This window comes from Gavialis gangeticus, unplaced genomic scaffold, assembly GCF_001723915.1.
Source record: "Gavialis gangeticus isolate Ggan-Ray unplaced genomic scaffold, GavGan_comp1, whole genome shotgun sequence".
Taxonomy (NCBI): Eukaryota; Metazoa; Chordata; order Crocodylia; family Gavialidae; genus Gavialis; species Gavialis gangeticus.
Window position 1 is genome coordinate 69,774,757 of NW_017728993.1, and position 14,478 is coordinate 69,789,234.

The 14,478-nt window shown below is 43.8% G+C and overlaps 1 protein-coding gene across 1 annotated transcript in view; it reads left to right on the plus strand.

Annotated features, from left to right (window-relative positions):
* PACS2 (phosphofurin acidic cluster sorting protein 2) overlaps positions 1-14,478 on the plus strand; it is a 114,803-nt gene that overhangs the window by 35,826 nt on the left and 64,499 nt on the right. Inside the window, exons 13-19 of the mRNA XM_019528356.1 lie at positions 223-344; positions 2,812-2,980; positions 3,755-3,859; positions 6,221-6,327; positions 7,511-7,665; positions 11,250-11,360; positions 13,827-13,935. Of these exons, the coding sequence (XP_019383901.1) occupies positions 223-344; positions 2,812-2,980; positions 3,755-3,859; positions 6,221-6,327; positions 7,511-7,665; positions 11,250-11,360; positions 13,827-13,935 (878 nt within the window). The remainder of the gene's footprint in view (positions 1-222; positions 345-2,811; positions 2,981-3,754; positions 3,860-6,220; positions 6,328-7,510; positions 7,666-11,249; positions 11,361-13,826; positions 13,936-14,478) is intronic.

The following is a 14,478-nucleotide window of genomic DNA, read 5'->3' on the forward strand; positions in this document are numbered from 1 at the left end:
CTGTCTGGAACCAGCAGGCATGGAGAGAGGTAGGACATGCCCTTCTCCCATCAACCACAGCTATCTGCCAGCATCTTCTAAGGGGATGGTCTTAAGGGTATGGTGCAATTAGCTGATCTGGACAGGCCTGGTAGGTGTACTAGCCAGTCACCACAGTGGTGATGGAAGGGGGGAAAAAAGGAGGATTCATAGAGCTCCTTGCATTGGTATGTCTGTTCATAGGAGTCAAACCAGCAAGTGGAGACCCAGGAGGCTGACCTCCCCATGTCAGACGTCTTCATCGAGAAGCTCCCACCTAGTGGAAAAATCACGAAGACGGAGTCTCTCATTATCCCTTCCACCAGGTAACTTCCATGAATAGCGGTGACAGCAGGCATGTTATCTGCTAGATAACATGGGATGACAAGGCTGCTCTTCATCTTCCAGACTGTGTCCCTTTGTGTTATGCAGCAAGGACAATTTACCTTTAGGCTCTAGAGTGGTTCCCATTACTATAGTCTCTGTGCAGCTCACACTTTTAATGCATTTATCTACTCAACACCTTGTGATGTTTTGCCATTACCCTGTTGTACAGATGGGGAACTGAAGCATTATGTGACCTTTGGCATGTCCCATTGAGTTTGTGGCACAGCATGGAACTAAACCCAGGGCACTGAAGTTCCAGGCTAGTGTCCATGAACAACATGTCCCTGGAGGCTGGGGGGGCATGGTGACCACCCACAGGCGGTGGTGGCATGCTGGTGGGGAGCTCCTGCAGGTGGCCGCAGTGATGGTGGTGGCCGGGGGGAAGGGGTGGTGAGAACCAACTGCCCGCAGGCGCCTCCGGCAACATTGGCGGTGCTTCTTTCAGGGGGTGTACCACCGATCTCAGGGGGTACATGTGCACCTGCATGCACCCCCTACGCATCACCAATGCCAGTGTCTTTAACCATTGGATCAGGCAAGAATGTCTCCTCTATTAGACAATGAAGTCTATAGAGTTGGGACTGCTGGCCTCCCCTCTGTACCTCCTTGTCTCAGCCAGCCATCCTGACTTAAGGCCCTTGAAGGGACGTGAAGGTGACCATAGATGGATGGAACAAGTCACCTCAAGACCCATCAATGAGTTATGGTAAAGATCATCCTCAGATCCAGGGACTGCCACTGCCAGCATAGATAGATGGGGCTAAAGGAAGGAGAGAGGAGTCTCTCGAGCTTCTTCTGCCAGCCTTATAGACTCCTGAGATGGGGATTGGAGGTTAGGTGAGGAAACAAGGTGCAAATGCAAGGTTTAGGGAATCAAGAATTGGAGTCATTCCCTGAAACTCAAACCTGGTCTCTTTTTGAAGGGCTGCAGGTTGGATGTCCAAAATTATTACAATAACTTTGGGTTGGGTTTCTATCCTCCTTGCAGAGATGAGGGTTTATGAAGTCTCTGGGGGTAGGCAGGACTGCAGCAAGAAGCTTTGTGGGATTGCTGAGGTGCTCCAGCTGTTTGCTGTGGCTTTTATTTCTACTCACCTGCAGGGGACCAAAGCTATGCTCTAGCTCAGTGGAGAAATGGTGTCCTTCTGAAATAAAAGCTGTAGCAAACAGCTGAGTTGAGTGTCTTGCCCTTAATTTACCACAGGATACTAAATTAAGTGGGTTCTATTGTAGTCAGGTCTGAGAGAAGCCTGGCCCTTAGGTCTAATGGTCATGTCCCTCCTGGCTGACTCTTGGAGCATAGGTGCTCTCCCACCTCCTGTGGGTGCAAATGCCAGCTGACAGGTAGTGGTGGCAGCCTTTTTGTATACAGTGAAGTAAGAGGCTGCTTCACCCTCCAGTTCTTGGCAGGTGGATGTCATAGGCTTTATTGGGCTTTTCTTCTGTGGAGGTCGAGGCCATTTAATTGATATTGTTTGATGAAATGCTCTTTTGATATTGCAGCTTAATTGGATGAGCACCAGCTATAAACCAGTGGGTGCCAACTGGCACTTTTGCTAGCAGCCTCAGAAAAGAGGCTAAGAACAGAGCATATCTGGGAATCTGAACTTGCCTTTCCTATCCAGAGGTGTGATGGTATGATGGTATCATAGGGCTGAAAGGAACCTCAGGTGGTCATATAGTCCAGTTCTTGTCTTTGCAAGTTGGGTGATGCTTTTTTTGCAGTGCAGCGTGTGGTAGTTTGTATTGCTGCTCCCTGTATTGTGCCTAGTCTGTGACTAATGGAGACTTTAGGCTACAAGGCTGTGTATCCAAAGGTGTTTGTCAACATTGCATTTTCACGCAGTGAGTTTTTAGTGATAGGTTTAGCTGCTGTTTGTCTAACGGCGTAGTTCAGAGTTGCTAGGGACAGAAGGACCAGTTTGGATTTCACCATCACTTCTGGTGGGGAGGCTTTCTAAGCAAAGTGCATAGTTGTTTGTGATAAGGTAGGCAAACTCCCTTGGCATTGGAAGTGCAGCTTCTACAGGCACACCCCAGTTAACTTTTAAGGTAGGAGCTCCAGTGCCAACTGCAGTGTACAGCTGACAGCATAGGCTTCAGCCTGGACTGCTGAGCCCAAGCAGCACCCTGGATATGTATCTAGTGGCTGAATCGTGGGCTGCTAATGAGGCACTCCTAGTGGTACCTAAATTAGATCAAAACCAGCTGGTGTTATGCCCATCTGTACTGCAGTTCTGCCTCAGCAGTGTAGGTTAACCTAGAATCAAGAGTGCAATCTCTTTTAGGGGAAGGATGTGAAAGGGCTGCTTGTACTCCAGAAAGTCTTACCTGAACACACAGAAGCACCTTGTTTGCAGCTCAGGAAAATGCTTCTGGCAAACAGCTTCTCTGCTGCCCTAACAGAAAGGTGACTGTGCTGCTGCTGCTGTCATTTAGCAGGCCAGAAGGGAAGCAAGCTGGCCGTCGGGGGAGGAGCACTTCTTTGAAGGAAAGGCAACCAGTGAGGCCACAGAATGAAAGAGCCAACAGCTTGGACAACGAGCGCTCACCAGATACCAGGCACCACTTGCAGGTGAGAGATGACCTCTACCTCTTCCCCAGCCTTCCACTATTCGTCTTTTCCCAAAATGTGCCCTACAGCATCCTGCTCTTTGCCTGTTGGATATAAGCCTAGCTCTGCTGCTCCAAGGTGGGGGATGGGCCATTCTCCCACACCCCCTCCACCCCACATTCCTGCCTTGCATTATTTAATTGTTTTAGATCCACTAACACTGGGCTGAAAAACACCAGGGCAAATTACAGCAATAAGAAACAAATGACATTTGAGGCCCCCTTAGAAAAAAAAGACTAATGTGAAATAAAGGGAATCGATGAGATGCTCTAGGAGGAGAAAGCAAATTGGAGTGTTCCCAGCAGAGCACCTCCATGCCTCAGACCCTTTTTCAGCCACAGGACTCTGGTTAACATTGGTCCTAATGAGAGAGAAAAATAATTGCCACTTATTATTTAAAAATAGAGCCTCCAAAGCATTTCAGTGTCTAGTAAAAAAAACCCAAAAAACAGCAAAGAAGGGCAGGGCAGAAAAATAACTACTGAACCCCTCAAAGCAGAGAAGTCATTCAGAGACTGGGTATAATACTGTGGCTTTGGGGAGATCTGTGGGTGTCTCCCTTAGCATACAGCAGAGCTCCCAGCTTCTGTAACTGGCTCTGATCTGGCATGAAATTCAAAGATTAGTGAAACCCAGTGTATTTCCCAGACCTCTGTAAAGCTGTTGGCTCAGATGTTGGATTCAGCTTTTCCCCATGCTTCATTCTCTGTTGCTCCTTTTTTTCTTGTTTTACAGATCCCAAGGAAGACTGTGTATGATCAGTTGAATCATATCCTGATTTCGGATGACCAACTGCCAGAAAATATTATTCTGGTTAATACTTCTGACTGGCAGGGCCAGGTAAATGCAGAAAGACTGATTCTGAACTCTAGGCTTTCCTGTTGTCAGTCCCTTTCTTTCCTTATACAGGGCAGAAAGAGTAGGATTTTGGCTTAGGTACTGAACTAATGATTTCCTGAAGTTGTATTTTTTATGTACAGTTGATGGCCAGTAACTGCATTGACAACATTTATTGGTGGTGTGGCTGCAGGTAGATTTATTTTTGTGGAAGAACTCTAAAAGCTTCCTTGACTAGTAATGTGAGCCTTTCCTGAAGTCCTGCATCCTTTACCTTTTAAATAATATTCTTTGATTAATAAACTAGGTAACTTTTTGCTCCCTGGAAATGGCTGAAGAGCTCTTCTCTCTATTACACTTTGAAGAAATGCAAGGTGCATTGAAAGGGGTATTTGATTTCCTGCCTAGGATAGGAGTTAGAGGAAGAGTCTAACTGCCTCTGGATGTGGATTCTACTTGTCCCTGTTGTGAGGTGAAAGATCCAAAGGACACGGTTCTTGTGTGGAAAATAATTGGCATGGGGAAAATAGTGTGGAGAGAGACAGGGAAAGTGCCTTTTAGGGGTGAAGTGAAAGGGTCATTCAGATGATAAATTTATCTTCAGCTACCTGTTACTGTAAGCATAAATACAAACACATTTTGAATAAGTCAGTACTCAGTTCAACATTAGGGCACAGTTTCTGAGCACAAGTGAGACTTGTAGAAAGGAACCTGTTATTTTTAGAACTTTAAAGTACTGTACCCAGTACTTCATGCACATCTGTGAATACTGGCTTAGACCTGAAGACTGTGTGTGTGCAATACATGACTCAGAATTTGTAATGCCTTTCTGAGCTATTACACTACTGCACATTATTTGGGCAAGAGGGTTGGTTTGTCTTTTTCAGCTCAAATTGTTATTATACAATGGAACCATATTCTTTGCAAGGTTGGATCCCTTACCTCCTGTGAGGATGAAAGTTTGCAAGCCAACTTGGGACACATACAGCAAACAGTTTCTTGGAACTACTAAGGTGCTCCAGTTGTTTGCTGTGGCCTTTGAATTAAGTCTGCTGCTTCTGTGATCAGCTGTACAGGACCACTGTATTGCAGAATGGAGAAGCATCACCCTTTGAAGTAAAAGCAACACGAATAGCCGAGCAAATTGTCCTTAATTCTGTAAATAAAGTGGGGTGTGAATCATTCCAGTATGAAAAAAATCTAGATTCGACTGGGCACCCTTCTTATAAGTATAGCAAGTTTAAAAAACAAAAATTAAAGTGCGATTATGTGGGCTGTAGTTAATAGAATTTGTGTAGTATCGACCTGTCTATGGAGAAGGTTGGTACGGCAATCGTGATCTTGCTTGTGGCATTGTGGGACGTTGGGTGAAGAGGGAGAGTTCAGCCCCAATCCTCCACAAAGTGAGAAAAGTTTGAAAGAGTTGAGGCAGATTGGCATCTGGGACTGGCAGATGTAGAAAATTTAACCAGAACCATGGCTGAGCTATAAACACCGAGGGAAAGGAGTCATGAAACTTTTTCCATTGATGCTTATCAGTTTGCTTAGACAGGGCTGACCAGGATGTTGGGGTAAGCCAGGCATGAGGATTGGTGGGGTAGACTGGGAGAGGAAGGTAGTGCAGGATAACTATTTCAGAAGACTAAAACTGATGTTCCTTCTCCAGAAACATGCTTAACATGGGCAAGCCCTGAAGCTATGATGCAGATTTACATTATCCTGGGAGGGATGGTGTATAGTGCACGTTTAGGAGTTAAAGGCTGAAGGCAGTTTGTGAGGTGGAGCCTACTCTTGAGGAAAGCAGCAACATGGGTATCAAGCAGTGGTGCATACCACCACTCCCCCACCCACTCCTGTAAAATTTGAGGAAGTGCAGGAGGATGTCAGTGATGCAGCTTTAATTCCTCAAACTAAGATCTTAAGGAACTGTAGTAGTTCAGAGTCTGAAACGGCTTGTATTTTATGATCAGCAACAGTCTTTGTGGGGAGCACAGGAGTGAGGTCACTCGGCTTATGTAGCAGAAAAATTAATTGGCTTATTCTGTGTAAGGAGTCTTTTGATGTCCTGGAGGTTGGGGGATGGGAAGGGGAAGAAAAAATAGGGTCAGTTAGACCTGCCCTGAAATTCCACAGCTGTCCCTACTCCCGTGGACATGTCATGAAACATCTGATGATGTCTGTTTTGAGCCCCCCTGCTGGTAGAATTGGAGCATCTTTGGAGGGCAGTCACAGGGCCAGCTAATAAGATGCAGAGATTTCTTCTATGAGAGGCCTGCTGCTTAGGCTGCTACTAGTGGACAAGGTGTTGCAGGGAAATCTGGTCCTTTTTGGCAGAGCTCTTAACCTGTTTTCTTGTTTTCCCAGTACCTCTCAGATGTCTTGCAAAAACATACCCTCCCTGTAGTCTGCACATGCTCTTCTGCTGATATTCAGGCAGCTTTCAGCACCATAGTCTCCAGGATACAAAGATAGTAAGTCGTGGGGTTTCTGTTGTCTTAGCTGTCTTTCCATATGCAATAGAAACATGTTTATTTCCTGGCTCCAAACATTGCAATTACTTTAAAGTAATCCAGCCAACATATACTTAATAAACCCACATGCCACAAAAGAAATTAGTGTTCTAACTAGTAATGTGTATAGCTGAGCGATACCATCCATCTAGGTCTCGTCCAGGTCCCAGAGACCTAGCACCTAGGTAATCTCTGGAGTGTGTCCTGGATATTGAGAGCTCTAAGCCATTTTAGATCAAGGAGAGAAGTGTGTTCTCACAGCCTGAGCAGCTTTGCAGAATATCCTGCCCAAATGCAGATATCCTCTTCTGCTCTGGGAGATTGTAAAACAAGTATATCTACTAACCTCTGGAGTGAGATCACTAGCAATAGACAGAGGTGTCTTTGATTAGTCAGTTGCCAGGTGAATTAAGTTTTATGGCCCAAGACTTGTTCCTTTTGAATCCCCTCCAGAAGTCAACAAGCAGTGGGTGTATATCTCGGAACACTTACATTCCTAAACAGCAGAAACGCAGCGATGAGTGGACTGCAAGCTTCTTTTCTAATTAATATTATGTGACCGTATGCCTCATAACTATGCAAACACTGAAGTAATCTAACCTTAAAATGTGGTATGAATAGATAACAATAGTTTATAGAAGATGCAGCAAATTCCTGTCTGGGTCAAGATAGCCATCCTAGTCTCTTGTAAAAACTTTCCAGGAGAAACTGAGGATCTCATAACACTCTAGGCCTGTTAATGTGGGTCATCTTAACTGAGTACCTTCCCATAACTATTCCTGATAACAGCCACTGTCTGACCAGTGCTGCTCTAGTTTGGCCTTGCCATTCCATAAAGCATTCCTCATCTAAGTTGAAAGGGACAAAGGGGACAAAAAAAATGGTATATTGCAAATGCAGCACCACTTGTCTTACTAACCCTCTTAGTGGCCCCATAGGCTGCTGGGATAAATGGGGTGCCCAGATGGGGCTAACCTGTATATTATCACTGAGATCATTGTATGCATTTTGAATAATTGCTCTTTACTGTCTGGCAGTTATAAACTGGATTGGTTATACTTAGCAACCTTCTTGATTTACTCTAACATAGATATTTTAGAAGACAATTGAATGTGTTTTCTCTCTCTCTTTTTCCTCTATCTAGCTGTAACTGCAATTCTCAACCTCCAAATCCAATTAAAATTGCAGTGGCTGGAGCCCAGAATTACCTCAGTGCTGTATTGAGACTCTTTGTAGAGCAGCTGTCTCACAAAACCCCAGACTGGCTCAGCTACATGAGGTTTTTGATCATCCCGCTAGGTAAATGTATGGCACTGTTATAGATAGGTGAATAGGTAAAATGTAATGCATGCCCTCTGGAATCTCCTTCAAGATGTCTCACTCTGTGGCTGGTTGTTACGTGAAACAAACGTTGCTTTTCTCCTATTAATTGTTTTCCTGGTACAGTTATAAAATTTATCTTTGGATTTCTGCAATCAGAAAGTAAAGTCTTGCTTGAAATTTATTAGTATTTCATATTAAACAAAGGAATGAAATGGCCATCTTAGCAAAAGCAGTGCTGTGCTGTAGTGTTTTAATCATAGTTGTATAAAAATGTACCTGTTCTTCTTGCAGTCACTTACACAACTGCCATAGAAACTTCACTGCAGTGAACAACTGTCATACTTTTTTCTTGAAAAACAGTATTCTGAAATCTGCACTGGAGAGGGGTATTTTGTCTGCCTAGAATAGGAGTTAGAGGAAGAGAATATCTAACTGCTTGTGGACTGGATTCTATGTGTCCATGTAGTGAAGTGAAGGATCTGAAGGGCATAGTTCCTGTGTGGTAAAGAATTGGCCTTCTGGCTCAGATCAAGCGTAGAGCTCAAAATGTTGGTTAGACGGTAACGGGCCACTGAGTTAAGTTTAGGGCTTTGTGCTTTATTTTCTTAATTCCAGACGAAGTTATGACTCCCTTAATTGGAAACAATCTTTTAAGTTGCTAATATTTTCTTAAAGGGAAGGGGGGGAAACAAAAACTCTAAGTGAGCTCTGAAACTGCTGATTGGTAAATTATTAAAACTATATATATAATTTTTCCTTTCTTTCCACATTTATTTCTACTTTGATTGCTCAGAGCTCCAATATGAAGCTGGAGATAGGCCTGTTGAGAGTCTCTGGGTTGGAGTCAGAGGGGAAAGCAGCAAGGGTGATGTCATGCTACGGGTCTACGATAGACCACCAAACCAGGAGGAAGTGATGATGAGGCTTTCTTCAAACAGCTAGCGGAAGTTTCCCGATCACGGCCCCTGGTGCTAATGTGGGGCTTCAGTCACATTGACATCTGCTGGGAGGGCAATACATCAGTGCACAGGCAATCCAGGAAGTGTTGGGGATTTTGGGTACAAGCTTTGGGTACAAATACCCTTCATCAGGCTGAGGAGCCAGTCTGCAGTTGGTCTGTGCTCTTTCTGGATGGGTATTTGTACCCGAAGGGTTGCAAAGAAGAATTTTTCCAATTTGAGTTGGTCTAATAAAAGATATTGGACAAGGAACCTTGTCTGCCTGAACATTGACAGAGATTTTGTTCAGGACTAAATGTGCTATTGAATGAAACAACGCTACTTGGACCATTGTGATGAGCCTTTATCCTTTCTTTTTTTATTAATTCCTGGCAAAGTGGAAGAACCAAAGAGAATCTGATTATGCAAAAAAGGTGATATTTGGGCTACTGTCCTTAATAGAGGGCTACAGTGATAACTTAAGGAGAGTTGAAAAGGAAACGGTTTTCTGTGTCTCAATCTTTCAACAATCCTGTTTGTTTCTATGTAACTGAAGTACCCTGGAACTTGCATGACCCAACAAAGGCTTTGACACGTAGTACACTGTTATGCAAGGAGTTCTTCTACAGGGAGGCATTAAGTCCTTGGAGGTGCTTTTGGAGGGACTTAATAGGTTACTGACTCATGACTTTGGCAGTCTTAATTGAAAGTTTGGGTTTATCTGATGAGAGAATTGGAAGCACACAAGGGTAGAAACTCATTAGAGAAGCTATGGAACCTTTTCATCACATAGCCAACCTAGGTCTTTTGTATTTAGACCAGGTAGTGTTGGGTACCAGAATGGAGAGAGGTTAAATTATGACCAGTGGAAATCTTTTATTTTTACGTTCTGTTTTTATCTAACATGTTTAAAATCAGCTTTCTGGTTAGTTGCATCTATTTGTAAAGGAAGTTGTAGCATCGCTTACCTCAGTTTTGGAAAATGTTTAGGTGCCCTGGAATTCAGGACTGCTAAGTCCAGAATGTAATTCTTAAATGTCCTGTCTTCCCACTTAGCAATAGTCAACCAGTTCCCTGGCCAAAGCAAAACTGAAAGTATTACAGGTGAAAGTACTTAGGCTGAGAGCTGAAAAATCAAGTTAGTGGCTAAGTGTCTTTCAGGGCTCATAAAGGAGTATCAGACCTGATTTAGGGAAACCATGAAGTTGCTTAGTGTTTGTATGCTTGGTTTCTAGTAGAACTGCACCTCCTTCTCTGGACCCTTGTTAGCATTTTCCCTTGTTTTCCATTTAATAACTTTTGTGGCTTTTTTTGTCTTTATTTTTCCTCTTCCCCCTTCTCCCTATTGAGTGTTTTCTGAGCTGAAGAAGATTATGCTCTTCTGTTCTGTCTCAGACAGCTATGATGTAGAAGACCTGAAATTTGGAGGGTAAAGGAAGCTGACTTCTCTGAGTAAAGAAATGAAACCTACTCAGTTAATTATAGCAGTTTTCAGGACAGGAGCCTTGATGACCTGTGAGAAGGAAAGAAGGACTTGATTTGGATGCTGCTCTTCAAATAATTTGCAAAATTCCTGCTGACTAAACTGGAATCAGGAGTTGAGTCAAAGGGTCTTAACATTTCAAAAGCATTTCATTCCTCAGCAAATTTCAGCTCTGTCTCTGGTCTTTGTTTTTGTGTGTGGTGTTTGTTTTTTTTTGTGTTTTTGCTCTGCTTTCACTTAAGTGTTGGGACATGTTTTTGGGCTGCTGAAAGAAATTGAAATAAAACAGTGTTTCCACTGCTGGAAAATAATATAGGTCCAAGAATATTTGGTCAGGACAGCAGGAGTTATACTTTGTGAAGAGGTTAGAGAGGTTTGTATCACCACAACTTCAGTTATTGAGGGAAAATGACAGGGTGTGGATATCTCTGCATTGTTATTGCAAATTGGGTACTAAGTATCTGTTACACTGGCTGGTTATTTGTGTAGCTGTACGAGATACAAATCTCTTCCAATTAATTCCTGAAAGTCGTTATTGGCTAGGATACAGAAAAACTTATGGGGAGAAGTTGGATTATGCTGAAAAACTGGTGTCAAACATACTACCTGTGAACTGGATCTGATCTGCAGAGCTGGGTCATCTAGCCCATGGACTCTTGTCCTGGCTTGGGCTGCAGTAGCAGCTGACATTCTAGCAAGAGCTGGACTTCTGGCAGCCCCAGTGGCACTGTGGGCGAAAGCCCTGCCACTGGCCAGAGCCCTGTGAGAACAGGCCACTGGCAACCCCAGCAGCACAGCGGGCTCTTGCCAGGGTGCTAGCTGCTACCACAGGAAGTTTTATTGTGGCCTGCAGGCACCTGGAAAGCAGGAAATGTGGCTGTCCAACTGGGTTGAGCTTGACATCCCTGCTGTAAAATGGGAGCTGCAAGTCCTCAGTGTCTTGGGCATCTGTCCATATTCAGGAACCTAAATTAAAGTACACAAGTCTGAAATAATTGGTCTAACTTGCTGTTTTTTGCAACTAAAGAAATAGACTCATGGAGTGTCTCATGTAGTTTGGCCTCTGAAATAAACTCCTAACAGTTGTGTGTATTCAGTATTTTGTAGTAACAGCTGTCATTTTTTTCCTTTCTTCTTAGGGTCTCATCCTGTAGCAAAGTACCTGGGCTCTGTAGATTATAGATACAACAACTTCTTCCAAGACTTAGCCTGGAGAGATTTGTTTAACAAACTTGAAGCACAGACCACTGGTAAGCCCCTTTTATCATACCTAGATTGCAATGGAGCAAAGAACTGGAGTGAGTTAAGTTATTTTTAGAAGGCTGCAAGTACATGTCAGGGGAACAAGTTTTAATTCTTTAAGATGCAGTTGATTTCTTCCTTTCACCAGCTGCTGCAGCAGCTATTTTTCTGAGCCCTAGAAAACACAAGCTCACTTTTGGGTATCAGTAGGGATCTAGTTGTGGCCTTGGGCAACTGGTGCCTCCTGAGTTGAAATGAGCACTTGCCACCCCCCTCCCCGCCCCCCAGCAGACAGTCAGTGACCAGGGGGGCCCCCTGCAGCCAATCCCTTGGCCAGTCCTGTTCACTGGGGGCAGGGAGTCCTCCCATGGCTGATCCCGCCAATCCACAAGTGGCAGCGGCATGCTACTGGCACTTCCAGATTAATGCAATTGGCTGTGGGGGGGACCATTTCTCCTGGCACCTCCACTCCCCAGCTGGTGCTTCTGGGGGGGGACCAGTGCTCTGGCCTGCCCCACCCTGCCTGGGAGTGCTTGGTGTTGGGGTGCATGAGTGCGCTCAGGGGGTACATGTGCACCCCCTACTCGTTGCTATTGGTTGTGGCGGTATGCAGCTCAGCATGAACTAACTTGCTCAGCTTTTTGAGTGGTTAGTGCAGCCTGTATTCTGCTCTCCTTTCACAGCTAGACTGCTACCAATTGATACCCAAGATGGCTTTGATATCCATACCCTATAGAGCAGCCTCTGCTGTATAGATCAAGTTTAGAGAGAATGCTGGAACTCTAAAATTAGGGAAAGAGGTCACTATAGATTGGCTTTTGAAATATCTGTGCTCCAGTTTTTTCTTACTAGCTCAAACTTTTATTCAGAGTTGAAGTCAGAACACCTTCTTTTTCCTATTTAAGTTGGTGTCTGTTTGATCAAAATAGAGCTCAAAGGAAAATTCTACTTTCAAACTTAATTCAGGAAATTTTGACTGACAAGATGTGTATTTAGTTGGAAGCCATGCACTGTGCTGCCACAATTGTTATTCATGAGTGCAAATGGCTAATGAGGAAGCTGACTAACCTGCAAATGTTATGCCACTGGACTCTCCTAATTGGTGTTTTTTGTGCTTAAAAAAATGCATCTCATGTGGAATCTGTATATCTGGCGCACACAGGTACTTTATGCTAAGGTTGTAGAAGGAAAAGCAACGGTCCTGTAACATGTAAGCACAGGTATTGCATGACTTTCCATTTTACCAGCCCAGGGAAAGAACTTCATGTGCAGAGTAGGATTTACAAAGATTTGTGACTGATTTTGATTTGATCACATTGTTTTCAGAATGTATTCAAAGTCATGTGCATTAGCTCTACCTAACCATTTTGGTCCAGAACTATTAGGGTAAATGTGGTGGGTTTTTTTTAGCTGCTGCTTTATAGCAATAGGAGGATATTTCTTCAAAGAAATCTGTGGAGAACTACTTTTTAAAAGTGGCTGCTGTTTCTCACTGGGATTTAAATGTCTTCTATTTAATATCCTGTCCTTTTTGTGAGGGCTTACTGCAAGTGAAACCTTCCAGAAAGGACACTGCAATTGAAAATAATGGGGAAAGTGGCGAAGTCAAGAGGGCATCTTACCTGAGGCCACCTATGGCCTCAGTATCTGATACTTTAAGAAGATGGGAGTCCTTTTGAAAGACGGTAGTTCCATGTCAACCTCTGAAAAATCTTTCCATTATGAAGAAACTCAAAAATGAACAGGAACCTTCCTCATGTAGTGACTGTAGGGAAATTCAATGAGTTTTAACCATCTGAAAAGTCTGAATACGCCTGATTTCTGTACTCAAATCCTGTTAGTTTGGGGAGGATCTTTTATATCCTTCATATGCAACTATAGCTGAGTTCCTGCCTTTAAGTGCAAGACTGTTCAGCCTTCACTGGTGAATCCCAACTGGCACTGCCAAAACAGCAGTCTGGTCTAGCCTTTTTTGTTTCTCTGCGAGAGGACTCGGCATTTAGGCCTTTTGGTTGTCCCTTTAGCTGACAGGTGCTGCTTGTCCTGTAGGACAGATAATTTTACACCCCTTGGTGGTAACTTCTTGTCCACCATCTACTTGGCAGAAGTCCTGTGTACTGCCTTGAGGCAGGAAGAAACTTTAACTGCTCTGTATTAACTCCATCTCCACTCAGCATTGGTGTGTAACTGTGCTGTCAGGGAAGAGAAAGAGCGGAGTATTAGCACTCTTTCTCCCTCTGTCACCATCTTGGTGGCATCTTGTTTTGAAAAAGAACTTCCTAAATGTGGGTCCTTCCCCTTTTTTTTTTTTAAATCTGGCATGTGACTGACTGGAAGTGTCCCCCTTTTGATTTGTTTTTTGCAATGGATATTAGTCTTGCATGATTTAAGTAACTGCTGGTGAAAATTGGCAGCATGCATTAATCAAGGATCGTCCTTGCTCTGCTACTGTCTTTGTTTTCATTCTGTTGCAGTTCAGGACACACCTGATATCGTCTCAAGAATAACCCAGTACATAGCGGGGGCAAACTGTGCACATCAGTTGCCGATTGCAGAAGCAATGTTGACCTACAAGCAGAAAAGGTATGTTGCTAAAAAAAAACAATGGCTTTCAAAATGTCACAAGACCCAGTGATGGTTGGGAGCAAACCACTTCACTTTTTGGTATACATTGGCTGTCTTAAATTTAGTCTCAAAGAGCAACATGCAAATATGAAAGAGGAACATTGTATTAGTGTGGCAAAGGCAAATCAGGAACTATTCCAAAAAATGGTACTGTGTTTCCATGTAAACATTTTGGGTAATCAGCAGACAGTAAATCTAGAACAACAGTAATCCTGCCTTGCTTCCTTCAGTATAGCTGATGTAGCTGAAGAAGAGAGAGTCTGAGGTGTAGAGGGGTGGGGGGTAGACCCTATGTAGCCTCAGGCGAAAAGGAAACAGTAGTTTCATAGTTTGTAGGGTCGGAAGGGACCTGAGCAGATCATCAAGTCCAACCCCCTGCCATGGCAGGAAAGAGTACTGGGGTCAAACGACCCTGGCAAGGTGATTGTCTAGCCTCCTCTTAAAGACCCCCAGGGTAGGAGTCAACACCACTTCACTTGGAAGTTGGTTCCAGATCCTAGC